The following is an 18,097-nucleotide window of genomic DNA, read 5'->3' as shown; positions in this document are numbered from 1 at the left end:
CATTTAACTTTTTGATCCGAAACTCTTAAAAAGCACTGAATTCCGTTTAAAACTTATAAATTCCGTGATTTTAACAAAAATAAAAAGATATTTTATTTGTTTACTTCTTAACAAAACGTACTAAACATCAAAAATTCAAAAAATCGGATTTCCATAGCGGATGCAAAGAGATCGCAATTCTCAAAGTGAAGGCATCAAAGGTATAAAAACGGCTTGCAAAAGAAATATTTGATAAAATATTTTTTAATTGCATTTTAGAGTTCTATGATAAACATATCATTAATATCTGTGGACACAGTTGAAACAAAAATAAAATTAAACCATCGATTCAGCATTTTAATTTTTGACTCATAAAAGAAAATAGAATTTTGCTTTAAAAACATGAAATGCGTGTTCTAACAAAAATAGAGACTTTTCATTTATTTGCATCCTAATAAAGCGATGTTAGCTTGAAAAAAGAACAAAACATGATTCTTATATTGGATGTTAAAAGATTGTATTCTCAAAATGTAGACATCTAAATAAAAAAACAGCAAGTAAGACAGTTTAAAGTTAATCGTCCTTGTTAGCATCAAAAAATCAAACCCATATAATCATCTCCCAAAATAACAGTTAAACATTGCACAGCACCATAAAAACGCAAATATTGACAAGCTGGTAAAATGATGAGAATATTTTCTAATCAAGTTTAACACCAGAAGCTAATGGGGATAGTTTTGAAGTTGGTAACCTTATCTAAAGCGTTCATATTTTTTCCCCCACCCTTATTGCAGTTCTAAGTTCATTTCGCTGATATATATTATTATTGTTTATTAAATCATCAGGGGGGAGAAAAGTGCTTACCAATGCCTTTTCAGAAAAGTTTACAACAACACTGCTGCTAATTAGCTGTGATAAAACAAACAAAGTTATTTAAAACCAAACTTATTTTCAGCTGTTAATTTCTTTCCAAGAAACAAAAAACAAGCATCATATTTATTTTGCAGTTGCAATTTATCACTTGCAGGAGCATCACAAGAGTGCCGATTTTTTTCTTTACAATATTAGCAGATTATGTATAAGCTAATCCCTCTAATTTGACTTTAAAAAAGGTTCCAAAAATTATCGGTTTAATATGCGTTATTTTGCTTTCAGATTTGCTCTTTCAATAAACAATTTGTGAAAGATCCGTTCTTGTTTATCAGAATTTTGTGAAGGGTCCGTTTTGGTTGATCCGGATTTTGTGAAAGGTCCGTTTTGATAGATCGGGATTTTGTGAAAGGTCCGTTTTGGTTGATCAGATTTTTGTGAAGGGTCCGTTAACGGACCCAAATATCCTCTGGCCAGAGCCCTGTAAACTAACAGTTTTGTTGCAATCGCAAACTCATTGATATATTTCATCAACTGAAAATAAGTAAAGATCCCTATAGAAATTTAAATCACATACCATCATCATCTTCAGCAGGCTGAATGCACATTTTTCCATCCATCTTTTGAGGTGCAATAAGAGACTGAAAATATTACAGTTGGTTATGAACTTATAAACACACATTAAAAATCCTACTGAATACATTTTCGGGGCATACAGTGGTAGTGCCAGCAAAACCAATTCTAAAGAAAATTAAAATATTATTTCTTTTAACGCCAAAATTATACTCTGGAAACTGTTCCTTGTGTTTGTAAACAGTACACTTAGTAGGGAAATATGGGGCAAAGTGAAATGGTAAAATATTTTTCAGTCACCAGCGCCACCTTTCTAACAATATTTGAACTAGTTTCTTAAATATAGTTGATATCTGTCAAAAAATCAGTAGCTATATAGATCAAAGATAAATAATATCAGTCATTTTCAAAATTTAATACACTTATTGTATTGTTTTGTGGTTAATCAAAAATATTTTTTTAATTAAAAGATGATAAAGTTTTCTAATTAACATCTTAAGTATTAATTAAGATCTACTTATGTCCAGTGCAGAACTTATTTAGTTAATATTAAGCATGTTTTGATTTTAAATGTTTAATCCAATGTGTCAAGTGCATGCTGGGCAAAGTGAAATAGTTCATTTACTCCTTCATTCATTTATTAAACCACTTATGTATTCATTAATTAATTCACTTACTTATTACTTAATTCCCCTTACTTATTCATTCATTTTTTGTCGTATATTAATTTTATTTCTTTATTGTTTAATTCCACTCCTCTCTGTTCTTTTTTTTGAAGGAACAAATTTGAAAAATGTAAAAATATTTCCATGCAAGTTTTAATGTAATTGTATTATTTCTTTATGTAGTGCGAGTTCCAAAGCAAAAATTTCACTTTAATACAATTATAAATGCATAAACAAAATGTAGAGAAAAGATTTCAAAGTAATATGTAAAGTAGTTTTCAAGAAAAAGGAATGCGAGTCTTTAAAATTGACCTTTTGAGAAAATCATGTTTGAAAGTAAAATTGTACGTACATTTTAACACATTGCTGCCCCAGTAATGTTTAAAATGAGTTACTTTTAATCTGCCTAGAAACATAAATTTGGTGTCCTTTGAAAGCTCTGGATTTAAATATTTTGAATGTATCAAACTGAAAATAATTTTTTAAAAGGTTTTTCGGTATAACCAGTAGTTTACTGCAATTTGATACAAATACTTTAATACTTGACAGAGGGGTCACATAAAACTACTTTTAATCACTCTGACTAGTCATGTAAATTTTCACTTATGCTCAAATTTAAAACAATCATGAAGCAGCACATAAGGGCTTAAATTGCTTTTTAAATCAACATGTTAAATATTGCCAGGAAACAGATGAGAGAAAAAGAACTTGTATGCATTAAAAGTTCTCTCTTAGCAGGTACAACAACAAGAAATCATTGCGTCAAAAATTTGACATTTTCAGTTTATAAAATATACAACTTTAAACTTTTCTTTGTTGGATATGATACAGACACATTTTTTCATTTATACATAAAAATTATTAAGTCTAAAACATTGTGTTTTAAAGTTAATTTCAACAGAATTTATAATAAAAATCTCATTTGCAAGAACTTACTGCAGCTGGACTACGTTCAAGAGCTTCCCTTTCTTCAGCAGCTTGTTGGGCTTAAGGAAAAATTAAAACAGAACAATTAATTACTACAATTCCCTTACAAAGTCTTTTAAATTTTAACTTAAGCTTTAAAATTTATGGTAGGTCTCACAAAAATGAAATAATTAACTACCTCTCACTTTAGCTGCAACCCACGCTTGGTATGCTGGAGAATTATGATAAGATTTAAGAGCTTCATTGTATTCAATCTAAACAAGAAAACAATTGTGTTAACAAAAATGCCCTCAGTTTTTTAAAGATAAAACAATAATGTATTGATGAAATTGTTGATAACATTTTTCATGTGAATTTGGGTACTTTACAAAATGTCATTAAATATGAAATGATAATTGTTTTTAGTATTGCTTACTTTTACTTCTATTTATTAATTTTACATTTATATCTGGAAATAAATGCCCAAAGAAATAAAAATCAACTTTTGAAAAAGTGTTTCTTAAGAATTCTTTTTCAGATAAACTGTATCTAAAAACAAAATTTATGTTTTTACCAAAATTCAAGGATATTTTTAATCCTGCATATTTTCTAAATTGATAAAGATCAAAATAAAAATGAAAAGATACATAATCTGTGCAGATTTTTGAATCAGATTAGAAAGGATTTATGATTACTTAAAAACTTTCTGAGTAGGAGAGACCGGGGGGCATGTTTACACTGATTTTTTTCAATGAATTTTCTAATTTTTATGTTTTAACTTAGGGAATTTTAGACATGGCGATTTTATGAAGCAGTTAATGGAGTCAAAATTGGTATATTAGTTTTTGCTCAGTTTGTGTCTTTAACCATTAAAAAAAATTATTTTTGAGTCCGAGTCGGTTGCGTAAACTTGCACCGGACACACGTTTACGCATATTTATTAATCCCCGACACACAAAGGAAGGGGGTTATAAGTTTGATGTGTCTGTGTGTCTGTCTGTGGCACTCTAGCGCCTAAACGGATGGTCCGATTTTGACAAAAAAAAAATTTGGTCGAAAGGACAGTTGATCGAGTGTTCTTAGCTAGGTTGCATCTTTGGATGACACTAATTACCGATAATATTAATTAAAAACCTCTAAAAGGTTTTTTGCTATTTTTGCAGTGAAAGCATAGTTAAAAATTGTAAAATTTAATACCAAAATAAAGAGAATTTTTTTTGCGTGTGATAGAAAGTGCTTGGAACTTCCATGTTTCATAGAATTTGAATTGTAACCTTTTTTTAAAGCAGATTTTAATAACTGTTAAGCCTTTATTCATGCGATTGATAGCCGAATTTCTTGTTAGCCAACAAGGAAATTAAAAGCAATGCTTTAAAAATTTTATCTGTTGCCAGTTTCTATTTAATAGCAAATAAAACACTTGACATTGATTTTTAATAATATAAGGCTTTTAAAAGGATTTTCTGTTTTCCCTCTTGATTCTACAGTTGCGACTCAGTCGGGGTTTTTTAAATTTTTTAATTTTATCGTTGTTTTCTTATTTTAACACCTAATGTGGTTCTGTTAGTGTTTTAAACATAATGCCTTACCATCGTTAAAATAAAGCAAATTTATTATGGACTGAATAGTATATAAAGTACAAGCTGAATGGGCATGAAGACAACACTACATGGTTGTAACCTATAAGATATGAGTTTGTATTTCAATAAAAAAGTAATGGTTATTTTCAAAACGAAACATCCTGAAAATAATAAAAAGGTTTGAGACAGTTGGGAACAGAAAAAAAACGTCAGGGCACATTTAGAAGTAAAACACCGTAAGAACGTGCGTAAAGGTGCTCCGACGTCAATGCATAAACTTGCCCCATCTCCAAGTTTGGATTTATTTTTAACGTGAAAAAAAAAATTTCATAACATTTCCGTTCATAGAAGTACAATTCTCAAAAAAGGATAAAATTCTGTTAATTTTTATTTGTTCTTAATTAACTAAGAATTATTTATTCACGATAAGCTTAAAAACGTTCAACTCAAAACTTACTCAACTTGGTAGAAAACAGATTATTATTTCTGCATGCTAAACCGATGCTCGACTGATGCTCAAAACTTGTGAGAATATGTGCTAGGCAGCAGCATCTATCTGTTGTGACTGTTATAGACTCCAGTTATAATCTGTTATGACTCCAGTTATAATTCAATTTGAAAAAAGGGCAAAAGTAAAACGTACCCCGTGAAGTAAACGTACCCCGGTCTACCCTACTTTCAAAAATTTGCAAACCTGTTAGGGACAAAAAATAAGTCGTATTTTCTTTTCCTTCAAATAATTTTAATGGTAAAAATTTAATTCTAAAATCAGTATTTTTTACAGTTTGTAGCTCAATGGAAGGGAGGGGTATGCACATGAATTTTGGTAAGGATTGAACTCAACATATAATGCACATAATATGTTAATTTTATTTTCTCATTTCAATTTTTATATGAGCTATGATGGTCTTGATATTAAATAAATCACATCAGCAAAAAACTTTGTTACATTTAATACGCTACTGCATGAATATTGGAAAACAAAAAATCATTTCTACTACTTTTTTTTTAACGCTTTCACTCCATTTCTTAATACTTTATGCCTTTGGATTGAAGACTTCTTTAGCCAATAAAAAGCTTCTATCTATGGTTTAGGTGTTGGACAGAGATTTAAGTCAGGTGGTGAATAAAACCATTAATAATCTGAGATGGTTCTTCCCTAAGATGGGAAGAACTTGCTAATTCTTGTGCAAGTCTTAGTCTAAAATGTTGTTGGATGGGAAAAAAAGTAGTGATAGATAAATAGATATTAGATGTAAGTATGTCAAACAAACAACTTTATGAACAATAGCTCAGTTTACCTTTTCTGCCTCGTAATCATCAACATACTCTTGCTTCGATTCATCAGGCAACTCTCTCCACATTTGCCCTATGATTTTTCCTATCTCCCATAGCTTTAAATCCTGATTTTGAGCTTTGACTTGATCCCATACCTACAAAACGAACACAGTATATGTACATTTTATTTGAATACTAGGACAACAGACAAAATTCAAGTCTATAAATCAAATTCAAACAAAATCTTATCATAAATGAATAGTGCATATAATTTCACTTTAATAAAAATAGAAGTTTGATTCTAATAGATGCATTTGAAAAAAAAAAAAAAAAACAGTGTGAGATTCCATGGAATTATTTAGTAGATAAATTTGTCTTTTATAGTATGTTCCAATCTAAGTTGGCACTGAAGGGAAAGGTACGAGATGTGCGCGATGAGAAGTAGTTCTAGTAAATTTGGAGGTTTAAACGGGTGTAAATTCACAAATGATGTGAAAAAAAATAGAGAATGTATGTGGTTGAGACATATAGTTGAAGTTGTTGTATGTTAAATATACTTAATTTGTAAGAGTTTGATTATGAAAGGAAAATTAAAGCGCCGTAACTCGACTTCTGTCTTGGCGAAGACTTCAGTTTTCAAGGTTAACCTTGGCGGGTTTCCTGTGGACAAGCAAACCCCCCAGAACTCGTTTCTCCCCACTTCGCATCGCCCAAGGAAAAACATCTGATTGTCATTATCACTCCTGAATGAACTCTCCACATTGTGGTCAAAGAATTTCCGCCTGGTCTGTTTTCTCATTTATGCTTTCCATCGTTATTTCCAAGCAATTGAATACATTTTTAAAAACAGTTTTCGTGAGTAAGAAATAAAAAATGAAATGAAAATATTAGTTTTCAATTATTTACTTGCTGCAATGACAAATACACTGGGATTTTTTTTCTTTGAATTTGAGATTTATTTACTTGGTAGTTTTAAATACCTATCGTTTCTTACATAATGAGCCCAAACTTCAAGAAAATTATTGTGCAAAAATGAAAGAAACCCGAATTTTGTTTGAATGTAACGAATACTTGTTGTGTACAAATCCTTGCTACGGCAAAAGACTTTTTTTTTGGATCGTTTGACAAGTTTATGGAGGAAGAAAAATAAAAAATAATGATCACACGTATGTACAGATACACTATTACAAATGATGAACTATTACAATACTATTGCAATGATGAACTGCTGGATGAAAAAGTTTTACTTTTTCATTTTAAATTTGAAACATACACATCTCCCTCGAAATACGAAATAAATTCGCCCCACCCCCTCCAGGTTTAGAACCCCCTGTCTTAAATTAATTTTTTATAGGAAGTAAATTTACTCACTCCCAAAGTATACCTATAAAGTAGGCTGGCTACATTAACTACGCTAAGGTAAGTAAAATAATTTTTAATAAATTGAGTTTCGGGGTTAATCATATACTTTCAGTCACGTAAAATTGAGAGCTATAACTTTTCTATTTGCACAAACCTCGATGCATTCTCGTTTATTATTTTTAACTTTTTTCATAAATAAGTTGAGCTTAAAAATCGACCTTTTTTTTTTCTTTTTGAAAAATTCAAAATGAATATCTTCTATAAGCTCCGGAATGCAGTAATAGGTAATTGTTTGTAAAGTTTTTTATTTGAATAGAATTTTTTTAAAAGGGCAATCTTCCCCCCCCCCCCCCAAACTGGTTATTTAGTCTTTGATTTTTACCGTTATTACTAGGGTGTATCAAATGAAAACGCCTATACAGGGTTGAAGTATATTATTTTAGATAATAAAACAACCATGAGTTACACAAATATTCCGAGAATTGCAGACACGTGTTTTGGGGTTTCAAGAAACACCCAGTTTTTATGCAGAAAAGTGAGCACAATCTTTTTTTTTTCGATGACAAAGGGTCTTCTTGAAACCTGAAAATAGGTGTCTGTAGTTCTCTTTTGAACGATTTAACATTGTTACATTTTCTTTTACTTTTCTGCACATAGGAACTTCTTTGATTTATATACATATGTATAAAAAGACAGAATGGCACCTTTTCCAAATTCCGTAGAAATGGTTGGCATTGGCACAGTTGGATTTTTTAATCAGCGGGATTATGGAAAATAATCTATAAATATTAAGAGTTCCTTTTTTGTTGCAAAGATTTAAACGAACTTAGGATGCTTTTCTCAACTCCAGAGAGCAAGTCGAGTGCATGTGAAAAATTAAAGAGAAGTTATTCAAAACAGAAGTAAAGAATGTGGGGGGTAACAAAGGATGCCGATTATTTCAAATATGCAATCAATTTTGTCCCGAAAGCTAAGTTTTATTTTTTAAATGGCAATTTCAGTTTAATTTAGACATTTTTTCTGAAAGCACAAGTTGTAAAGAAGCTATAGATTTATATATACGTAAGGTATGGATAACAGGAGGCACATATGAATACCATTTCCATGCCAGAGGCAGGGTAAAAGATCCACTTCTTAACAAACTAATAAAATTGCAGGCAAGGATTGAAAATTTACATTTCTTTTTTCGCTAAAGGCTTGTTGATGTACTTTAATCTCCAGTAGAAAAATGAAGATGCGCTTTGGAGAACATGCCTCATAGTTTTTCATTTCTTATACTTCTGAAAGAATGCGGTTCTTTTCAATGCCTTTGGTACCCATTATTACCATGGCAAATGTCCACAGCTATTGTACTAATGTTCTCCTTACCTATTTTAACTTCAGTCGTCTTATCTTTTCTTTTGAAATAGATGATATATATACTGGATGGTCAGTATTTTCACGAGTGGGCACATGCTTTTTATCAGCGAACGAAGAAATCACCAGTGACAGAGTATGTGTCTGTCAGAGCATATTACCTTCTTTTAATTATGACTTTTCATTTGTTTTTCTGCTAATTTTTTAATCATTCAGAATTATTTGTTAATTACTTTGTGACCGATAGCTCTCCGCCACTGTAAAATGAAATCCCACTCACAGCCTTGCATTTGTGATAAAAATATGATGAAATATATTTGAGACAAATCTAATTTCTTTGAAAACTTCAAGGATAGTTGTTTTGTTCTTGGTATTTTAAATTATTTTTTTTCCCTCACCAAATTCGGCAAGTCGCGCCGCTGACTGGCACGCACCCTACGCAGAGTAACCTCGTTTCCTTGACAACGGCTGCAATTCGGCTCGCCTAGCCTTCCCTTCAGTGCCAACTTAGATTGAAATGAACTATAGAAAAAATTGCATCAAATAACAATCAAATTTCGTTTACAATACCCAAATATGAAAAAATGGGACTGTTGCGAAACAAAGAAAAAAAAATTTAGTAAAATTGGGACTTTTAATGTAGTTGCTTATGTCACATTCATATATATAACTGTCACATTAAGATAATTAATTTATTTCTTTTTGCAGGTGGAGACTAATTGTGGTCAAACATTTTGGAATAAATGAACTCTAATTCACAAAAATTCATATTTCATTACTTTATAATGGCAAGGCAGAGGTTTTTCTCTCAGTACAGTGCCATAGCTACACTTTCTGCCGACCGGGGCGGTTCCTCAATTTGCCACCCTTTTGATGGGAAATGGTTAATACATTAAGTCAGTTCTCTCACAACTTTCTGGTTGTGTTGGGGAGCTTTTTGTACGACGTTGACTATTTTGACGAAAAGGTTCCATTGCAGCCTTGAAATAGCTATAAGCTGTTTGCTGTATTTTCTTCAGAATTTGTGCTTTATTTACATTGGTTTTTCACTTTAATCATAATACATTAAAGAGTCAAAAGTATTTTAATCAGATTTTAATAAAGAAGAAAAGAAACCTTTTTTTTCCTTATTTGTCTTGCAAAAAAAAAGAAGGAATTCAGAGCCCCACCGAAAAAATTCCGAAAGTTAAGTCAAAATTTGGAAATTTAAGCAAATTTTAGTATTGCTTATAGAAAAGATACTTGAAACTCCCTCCAGATTTTTTTTTTTTTTTTTTCAAAATCAGTTTTACACTTTCGTTGGTGACATTAGGGGGTCGGAACTGATCAAGGAAATTTTCCGAAATTGAAGTGTTAATTTAAGTTTCAAAAACCCAACTTTAAGCTATTTTTGGAGAATTGGATGAGATGGGGATTTTAAACGTTCAAAGCTGATGTCCTAATTATGCATTTTATACTATCTCAAATCACGTTGCAGGAAGGGTCAGGGCTTGACCGCCCTCAGGAATTTTTTGGTTTTGAAGTTTTAAAAGAAATAACTGCCTTGAGTTGGCGAAAAAGTGAAACTGACAAGATATGCATTTTTTATTGCAACTCTACTCTAGCCAGTTTTCAATTCAAATTAATTATAGGAAGCATTGTTTTCTCTCACCAATGGCTGCTGAAAGAGGTTAAACCAAGACCTGCCCACTTATGTAGGATGTAACCTGTCTATGAGACATTGCATTGACCGCACAAAATTGAAATGTTTTACCTCTTTGGCTAATTTCTTAAATTTCAAAGTGATATTTTCAAGCTCTAAAGCCAATAACGCACTTGCCAATTTCGTTCTTCAACTTTCCTCTTCGTATTGCCCCTTCAAGAAATGGACACTTCTGAAACATTGCAGAGCGAAGGGTCAACTGTTTATGGTCAGGCTTTATTTGGTTCTTCAAACTTAAGATTTTCATTGTTTCCATTTTTCCTGGCAACATTTACACCATCACTGCCCTTGAACTCAGCTTCAGCTACTGAGTTCAAGGTCAGTTTTTATTAAAATTTAGCTATGCATACACAAAAAACATTTTTGTTCTCAAAGTAATGAATTCCAAATATATTTTTTAAAAAAATACCTTTCTGCTGTATCTCATGTATGGCATTAAAGGCTTATCCGGAGGTTTCGGAGGCTTGGGCACACGGCTATCGGCCTGAAAATATAAAGGAAGCTAATATAACAGAAATACAAATTGGAAAATATTATAAATAAAATACATATTAAATTAGTATACATTTTAGTTTGAACTATGAAAACAAGAAAATATATTCTTTAAACATTTTTTTCCCATTTAAAAAATATTAAAACTGATGTGGTTCAAGCTAATTCAAGCTAACTAGAAACTTTTTTGTTGTAATTTATTAACAAAAATCAGCACTTTTTGGAACAACAGTGAAAGTTCAACAGTATGCCAAGATTTATAAAAGGATCAATTACAAATAACTCTCCACTGCACCCATGTTAGGTAAGGCCTTGGTTAGAGCAGGCCAGTATTGAGCAACTTATCTTCAGGACAATATTACTTAATTGGATCGAGTTCAGAGGTGCTTTGGTGATAACCCAACAACCAAGCATATTGTACATTTATACTTGGTTGAACAGATCAAACACAAAGAGCCTCTAAGGATCTTTGAGTTGAGCAATGGAGGGGGGTAGCAAGCAACCCCATCCAAGTGCAGGGTTAATAAGACATTTTTATGCTTATATTATTTATTATAATGAGAATAAATACTTAGCACAAGAAAAATAGCAAACTTCAAACTATATACGACAAAATGTCACCCGGCCTTCCCGGAAAAAAAGGAATCATCCGGTACAGAACACCACTGCTTCCTGATATACAAATTGTACATAGAAGTCTAGCTAACTCGATTAATCAGAACGAAATTTCACGCCACAGGTAAAATCAAACCCCCCCCCCCTTTTTTTTGAGAATTAAGAATTGTGCTGGATGGAAATGAACTTTATTTTTTGTAAGATGGATAAACTGGTTTTGTTCGCCATGCAGACTCAGTTCCTGAGATGTTGACTGGAACTGCGGCTGTCTGTAAGTAACCCAGGAGGGTCTTCATAGTTGATTTTTTTTAGTCCCACATCAATTGCTAATAGTTTTTGCTATGAAAAACAGACCAGAAATCTATGATTTGTTGCTTGATAGAATATCTGGTTTCAATGTAGACTTCCCTTACCCACCTGTCTATCAATTTTGCAACCATTAGAAAAGATTTTGATATCATTTGGTGGAATGTTATTTATGATTTCTAAGATCAAATGTTGGAAGAAGTCTGGCACACAATCTTTTTTATTGAGTGTGGTAGAGTGGCTGCAATGAAAGTTGCAGCAAATTATAATTTTCCCCGATTTTTTGAGAAATTAAAAAAAAAAAAATACCCTGATTTTTTTTCCAGAAATTAAAATTTTCTGAGAATTTCTTGATTTTTAGGTTTTTTAGGTTGTGTTACCACCTTGTCTAAATATATACATATATAAATGTATTATACATACACCACTTGATCCTCGTGATCCAAGCTTTACAGGAGTAAAAGATGGATGTCCATGAGAAGACTGCACAAATGGACTGCTGGAACTAGATGATGGCTGAAATAAAAGGAAAATTTTAATCGCAGTTACATGGTTATAACTCAAAAACATAAGAAACAAATTGAATACAGAGCCTCTAAATAATTTATTTAAAAGACTCTATAGTTTGAGAAAATTATTATTTATTCCTTTATGTTTATGCACATGCCTTTTAATATTTCTTTAAAAATTACCTAAATTAAAACCGCTGGTGTAAATTCACATGTGCTATGCATGTGCCCTGATTGGAAGAAAGTCAAAACTAATTGACATTTGAATGGTGATTGCTATAATGCTGCATCATTTGATAGCAGTAAAATACAAAAAGTGATTTTTTTTTTTTTTGCAATCTTCAATTAGGGCTTAATTTGCATAGAGCTCACGGCAGCTAAGTTCCCGCACTTCTGTTCAATTTTATGCACATTTTAACATTGTATAAAAAATTTGGGCTATTTGTTGGGGGTAAAAATAAGTTGAGGGGACTATAAGGCTCTTGCACTTCTTTTGGTAGAAATTAAGCTCTACCTTCAATGACAAACTGTGAAATGAAATGTCATTTAATTCTGGTTAAAGAACATTTTTGGAAATTAAAATTGCAATTTTTGAGTAGAAATCACACTCAAAAGTACAGAAATCACAAATTTAGCCATTTTGTATCATGAATGACAGATGTTGAAAATTGACACCATCTGGCACAGCTGATATTGGTTTTCTACTACTATGAGCGCAGTAACTGCAAAAAAAGTTTTTGTAATAATATAATTTAATAAAAAAGAAAAATGAAAGGATACATATGCATACATTACACAAGCAACAGGGAGAACAATTTAATTAAACTAAATGTTTGTCAGTTTTAAAGTTGTCTAGAATGTTTTTGTAATGTATCGGATTTAATACTCCATCAGATTAAACTTTTTTTTTTTTTTTTAATGATAGAAAATATGCTAGTTGATAAAAAATAATTACATTAGAAAATAAAAACTTTGGAAAAATTCATTCTGATTTTTAGAAGTTTTCATCCCTATATTTTAAACTTTTGACAATGCATATAAAACTGTTTCTACAAACATTCATTATAAATCAAAGTACAGTTGGCTCTCTGTTTAACCACTTTCTCTATTTAACAATGGCTTTTCACGGTCCCAGATGGTAAACTGTAGTGTTAAAAGCATTCTATTTAAAGACGTTTTCTACTTAAGAACGATTTTTTGTGGTCCCTTGAAAGTCGTTAAACAGAGAGCCGATTGTATTGTTTTGACACAGTAAGCAAATTTCACAATATACATTACAAAAATAATGTTCTTCAATGAAAATGTCAAAGAATATTTCTTACTGTTTGATTTGATGATGATGAAGAGTTTGAGTTTGACCCCTGAGAACGTGGTCTTTCTGCAATTGGAATAAGTAGTTGATATACATTGTGAGAAAAAACAGGAAAATAAATGAAATATATAGTGATAGATGATATTATTTACGTTAGCATCATATGCTTATGAGCAGGATTTTTAAAAAATGAAATTTTAGTTACATTAAGCGACGGCGTTTGAGATCTTAAGAAAAACTCACTGGCTCTCAGTGGTGCAGCAAAGCGGAGGGGGGGGGGTTGAAACCCTCCCTTCTCCAGAGATAATTGTTTTAACATAAATTTAAATTCAAATACAGTAATTTATGCATATGAGAGGGCTGTTTTGATCAAAAACCTCTTTCAGAAGATATTTTTGATCAAAAAACCCCTCTATAAGGTAATTTTGATCAAAAAAAAACCGCAGAAGGTAATTTTGATCAAAAAAAAAACTCTAGAAATATTTCTGGCTATGCTAGTGCTGGTCCTGTGAACCAGTAAGCAAGGAGATATACTAGACTACAAACAGATTGATTGGTCTACTTAACCACTTAATTAGATTTTATTTTTCACAAAATCTTCATAATGTAGCTAATTGGCTTAAAATTAAAATTCATATAAGAAAAATTTTAATTTAATCAGACAAAATTACTGTAAATACATAAAACTAATAAATAAAAATGCAAATAACAATGATTGACCACTAGTTCCACAGACTACTGGATTCTATTTCATGGTGGTTCAAAGCAGTTTTCACTGATCACGGACAAGTGGACCACCAATGTTTTCAAACACTGAGCTATTTCTAAAGAACATTCTCAATAGCAATTATTCTAGCTAGAAGACATTTTTCATTTTTTCAAAAATCTTCTGCAATTTCATAAAACCCAGGAAACTAACTCTAGCAGAAGATAGTTTTGAACTTTAATGAATCCTATCTTGAGACACTTAGCATAAAAAGAATGGTTTTAAATTTCTGAAAGTTTTTAAAATATCATGCTATGGAATAACATTCTCAACAAAAATTACTCTAGGCAGAAGACACCTTTCACTTCTTTAAAAAAATTCTGAAATTTAACAAAAACCAGGAAACTAACTTGAGCTGAAAAGATTTTTGAACATAATTCTATCTCAAAAACAGTTAGCAAGAATTGAATGAGGTTATAAATTCTTAAAAGTATCAAAACATTCATGCAGTAAAAAAAAATGTATACATACGTGGAGCACTCGGAGATGGTGCAGCAATAATTTGAGCTTGTCTATAATTTGCAGGCAGAGCCATGTTCAAAAGAGATCAGCAACGCTACAAAATGCAAAAATAAAAGTAAGTTATTAAGCCAAATAAATTTCAAAAAACAAAGAAAAAAAAATTTTTTGAACTTATTTTACAGATTTATTTGACAGTGTTCCATTGAATAAGAAGTAGAAGTTACCCCAATTTCTGCTTTCATATAATGGGGTGATTTCCTTCAGTCAAAAGTACTACTTTTAGTCATTGAAATGGATAGAATGAACAAAAAAAATTACATGGACCCAGAAAATACTTTCATTTTCCCAACAGTTTCTTTTTTAATTAATTTTTTTAAATGTCCGATTTTTCAGACAAGGCGTGGTCTTTATGGCGTCACAAATGATGCAATTTGGCACATCTTTCTACTACGTTTCCTTGTTATGATAATCAAGCAGTGAATTAAAATTGCACTCTACGCTTGTTACCAACCATATTGTTGCCTATACACGTGAGTAAAGATGCAAATTAAATATTTTGTTCTGTGAATGGCAACATTGAATGCCATTTCATCATTTGTGATGTCACACAACAGAAGTGTAAACATTGAAAGCGCACCGATTTAAGTAATTTTTTTTAAATATTGAACTTAAATAAATTTTAAAAATGGCAGATCCTATGTTTTTAAACATGCTCTTTCAGGAAAAAATACTTAAATTTTGGAAACGACCCCATTATAATCGCTTCTGAAAAGTTTTTTGTTAATTTTCTAATAACTATCTTATACATATAACGAGGCATTTAGTATCAAACCATTTCAGTCCACTTTTTTTCATTTTACACGAGAGACAAGAAACATTCCGGATTGAACAGTTTTGCAAAGAAAGCAGTTTCTTTACAGCAGTTTTAACCTGATTAAGCTGGATGCATTCCAAATTGCTTAGTAACATTTTTCAAAAAAAAGTTTCTTTACAGCAGATTTGATCTGATTCAGCTAGATGCATTCCAAATTGCTTAGCAACATTTTTCAAAAAAAAAAGTTTCCTTACAGCAATTTTGACCTGATTAAGATGAATGCATTCCAAATTGCTTAGTAACATTTTTCAAAGAAAACAGTTTCTTTACAGCAGTTTCGATCTGATTCAGCTGAATACATTTCAAATTGTTTTGTAACATAGATAGTAAGGCTTGTCAGACTTCTATAATGTTCATCCAGAACACCAGAATGCCCCCCTACACACCAGTGCTGCAAGTATTCAAAAGAGTACATTATTGGCTGATTTTTAAGTAATTTTAGAGTAGTTAATTCTCAATGCAGTGATTGAATGTTATTAATTATGAACCGATACCTGATGGAACTTAGTAACAAAGTCTTAAAACAAGTGAGATGACAATCAATTTTTTTAAATTGTGAAATAGAGAAGCATTTGAAAATTAGATATTTGTTGATGCCAATGCTATCACTTCTGAGGACATTGTAGTTCAAATTCAAGCAAATGGTTAGATCAATAAAATATGGAAAGTGACAACAATAATGACAAATATGAAGAATTTCAAACTTTCGACATATTCAATGGCTTTTTATATGTAGAAAAAACTTAAAACTTTTTTCAAAGCCAGGGGTGGAAATTCGGGCTATGATTATCCCCTGCAAACAACTATCACAAGAAAAAGACACAATAGTTTAAAAAAAATTAACCAACTTCTTTGATTCTATGCAAAAAAAATAAATACAGTCAACTCTCAATAACCCAAAGTCCCAGGAGACCAGCTAAAATGTTTGAGTTATTGGTAGTTTAAGCTACGGGAAGTTTAAACAACCATCTCAAGAGTTTGGGACCCGATGAAAACTTTGAGATAAAGGAATATTCAACACTTAAACTTTGAGTTATCGAGAGTCGACTCTATTTATGAATCTTTTTACTAACTTTCTCTTAATGAGCACTAGATTACAATGAGTAAATTTTTACTCTATATGGCTATAGGTTTGATGTAAGCCACAGTCTAGTAAAAAAATCTAAGCCATATACCTACGGATGAGATTTAAAAGAAAGATTTCTGCCTGGCGGCAGAAAATTAAAAAGGCAAAATTTTCTGGGTATAGCTTACAATGTTCTGTATGTGTAGGCTATTTGGCATAATTTATTTTGTTGTGTCATCAAAAATGGGAAATAAAGAGAATTATGTTTTTATAAGATATTAAATAGTACACTTTCTGAAAACACACGAAAATAGTTGTCCACATCAGAAATTTAACATCTAGTGACTATAAATACAATTTCAGTTTTTCAGCATGAAATTCAAAGGAATAAAGAATGACAATGACATGATACCTCTCAATGAAGTATGAAGTTCAAGAACTTTCAGAAATAGAACCAAAAAAATAATTGTTAACAAATTTTAAAATAATATAAATTGTGTGATAAAATCATTTTCTGTTCCCCAATAGTGTGTTTGAAAATGTTTTCTGTTCTCCTTCACTACACCGAAAAAAGGAACCTGCCTCGTACCTCTTTGGATTATAGATAATTCCAGTTTCTTAATCGTTAAAATGATTTTGAAAACTTCATGTGAAAAACACTTGCAAACATGTATGATCAAATTATTTTTGGTCTCCCGTAATATGAAAATGATTTCCCCCTAAAAAGTTTAATTACGAGTTATGTACATAGCGCTACAAAAAGGTTGGAGAACATTTGAACATAATACTAGGTCTAAAAACTGAATTTGTAAGAAATATTTTTTAATTCAGGCAGCAACATTTTCTTTTTGTGACGTCTTGCACAAAAAGCAGAGTCAGAACAAATTAGATTTAATACAAAGGAGAAAGGAAGCAATCGATTTGACAGAGACAGCATTTTATAAGGGAATCTTTAAAATCATTAGCACAAATAAGTAAGCAAAATAATCAAAAATAAATTGTTACCTTTTAATAGACAACTCTTTCGGCTCAATATGCTTGATTTCAAAAAATTAAATGCAATAAATTAAATGTATTCAAATACATTTTAGTAAACAATTGCACTTTTTCAAAATTACAACAACAAGCACCCAAAATAAGATGAGTTGTTTCCCTACTGCGATAAAACCGGAGGGTAAAAAAAAATCCGTCCTCCGTTCGCTTTCTTGCGGGAGTATTCCTTCACTGAGGACTTCGTGTTCAGCGCTTTGTCTCCTTTTTTATATATGAAAATACAAATACAAATACAAAAGTGACGACCAGCAACAGGCTCTGGGCCCAGCTAGACTGGTCCTAGTCAATTTACAATTCCCAGTGAAGATCAATGGCCCTCTTAAAACTATCTACTCCCTTGCTCATTACCACCTCTTTCGGTAAACTGTTCC

The 18,097-nt window shown here is 31.3% G+C and overlaps 1 protein-coding gene across 2 annotated transcripts in view; it reads right to left on the bottom strand.

The window, feature by feature from the left end:
• LOC129226081 (SWI/SNF-related matrix-associated actin-dependent regulator of chromatin subfamily E member 1-like) overlaps positions 1–17,809 on the bottom strand; it is a 32,583-nt gene extending 14,774 nt beyond the window's left edge. For both annotated transcript variants that reach the window (XM_054860669.1, XM_054860671.1), the window contains exons 1-9: positions 17,679–17,809; positions 14,743–14,827; positions 13,516–13,571; positions 12,108–12,200; positions 10,681–10,755; positions 5,875–6,006; positions 3,193–3,268; positions 3,024–3,073; positions 1,427–1,490 (exon numbers count right to left, since the gene is read on the bottom strand). In XM_054860669.1, the coding sequence (XP_054716644.1) occupies positions 1,427–1,490; positions 3,024–3,073; positions 3,193–3,268; positions 5,875–6,006; positions 10,681–10,755; positions 12,108–12,200; positions 13,516–13,571; positions 14,743–14,806 (610 nt within the window). In that variant the 5' untranslated portion in view covers positions 14,807–14,827; positions 17,679–17,809. The remainder of the gene's footprint in view (positions 1–1,426; positions 1,491–3,023; positions 3,074–3,192; positions 3,269–5,874; positions 6,007–10,680; positions 10,756–12,107; positions 12,201–13,515; positions 13,572–14,742; positions 14,828–17,678) is intronic.
• Positions 17,810–18,097: the final 288 nt, after the last annotated feature.

This window comes from Uloborus diversus, chromosome 7 (assembly GCF_026930045.1).
Source record: "Uloborus diversus isolate 005 chromosome 7, Udiv.v.3.1, whole genome shotgun sequence".
Taxonomy (NCBI): Eukaryota; Metazoa; Arthropoda; class Arachnida; order Araneae; family Uloboridae; genus Uloborus; species Uloborus diversus.
The sequence above is the reverse complement of the archived record's forward strand: the minus strand, read 5'-3'. Positions and strand labels throughout refer to the sequence as shown.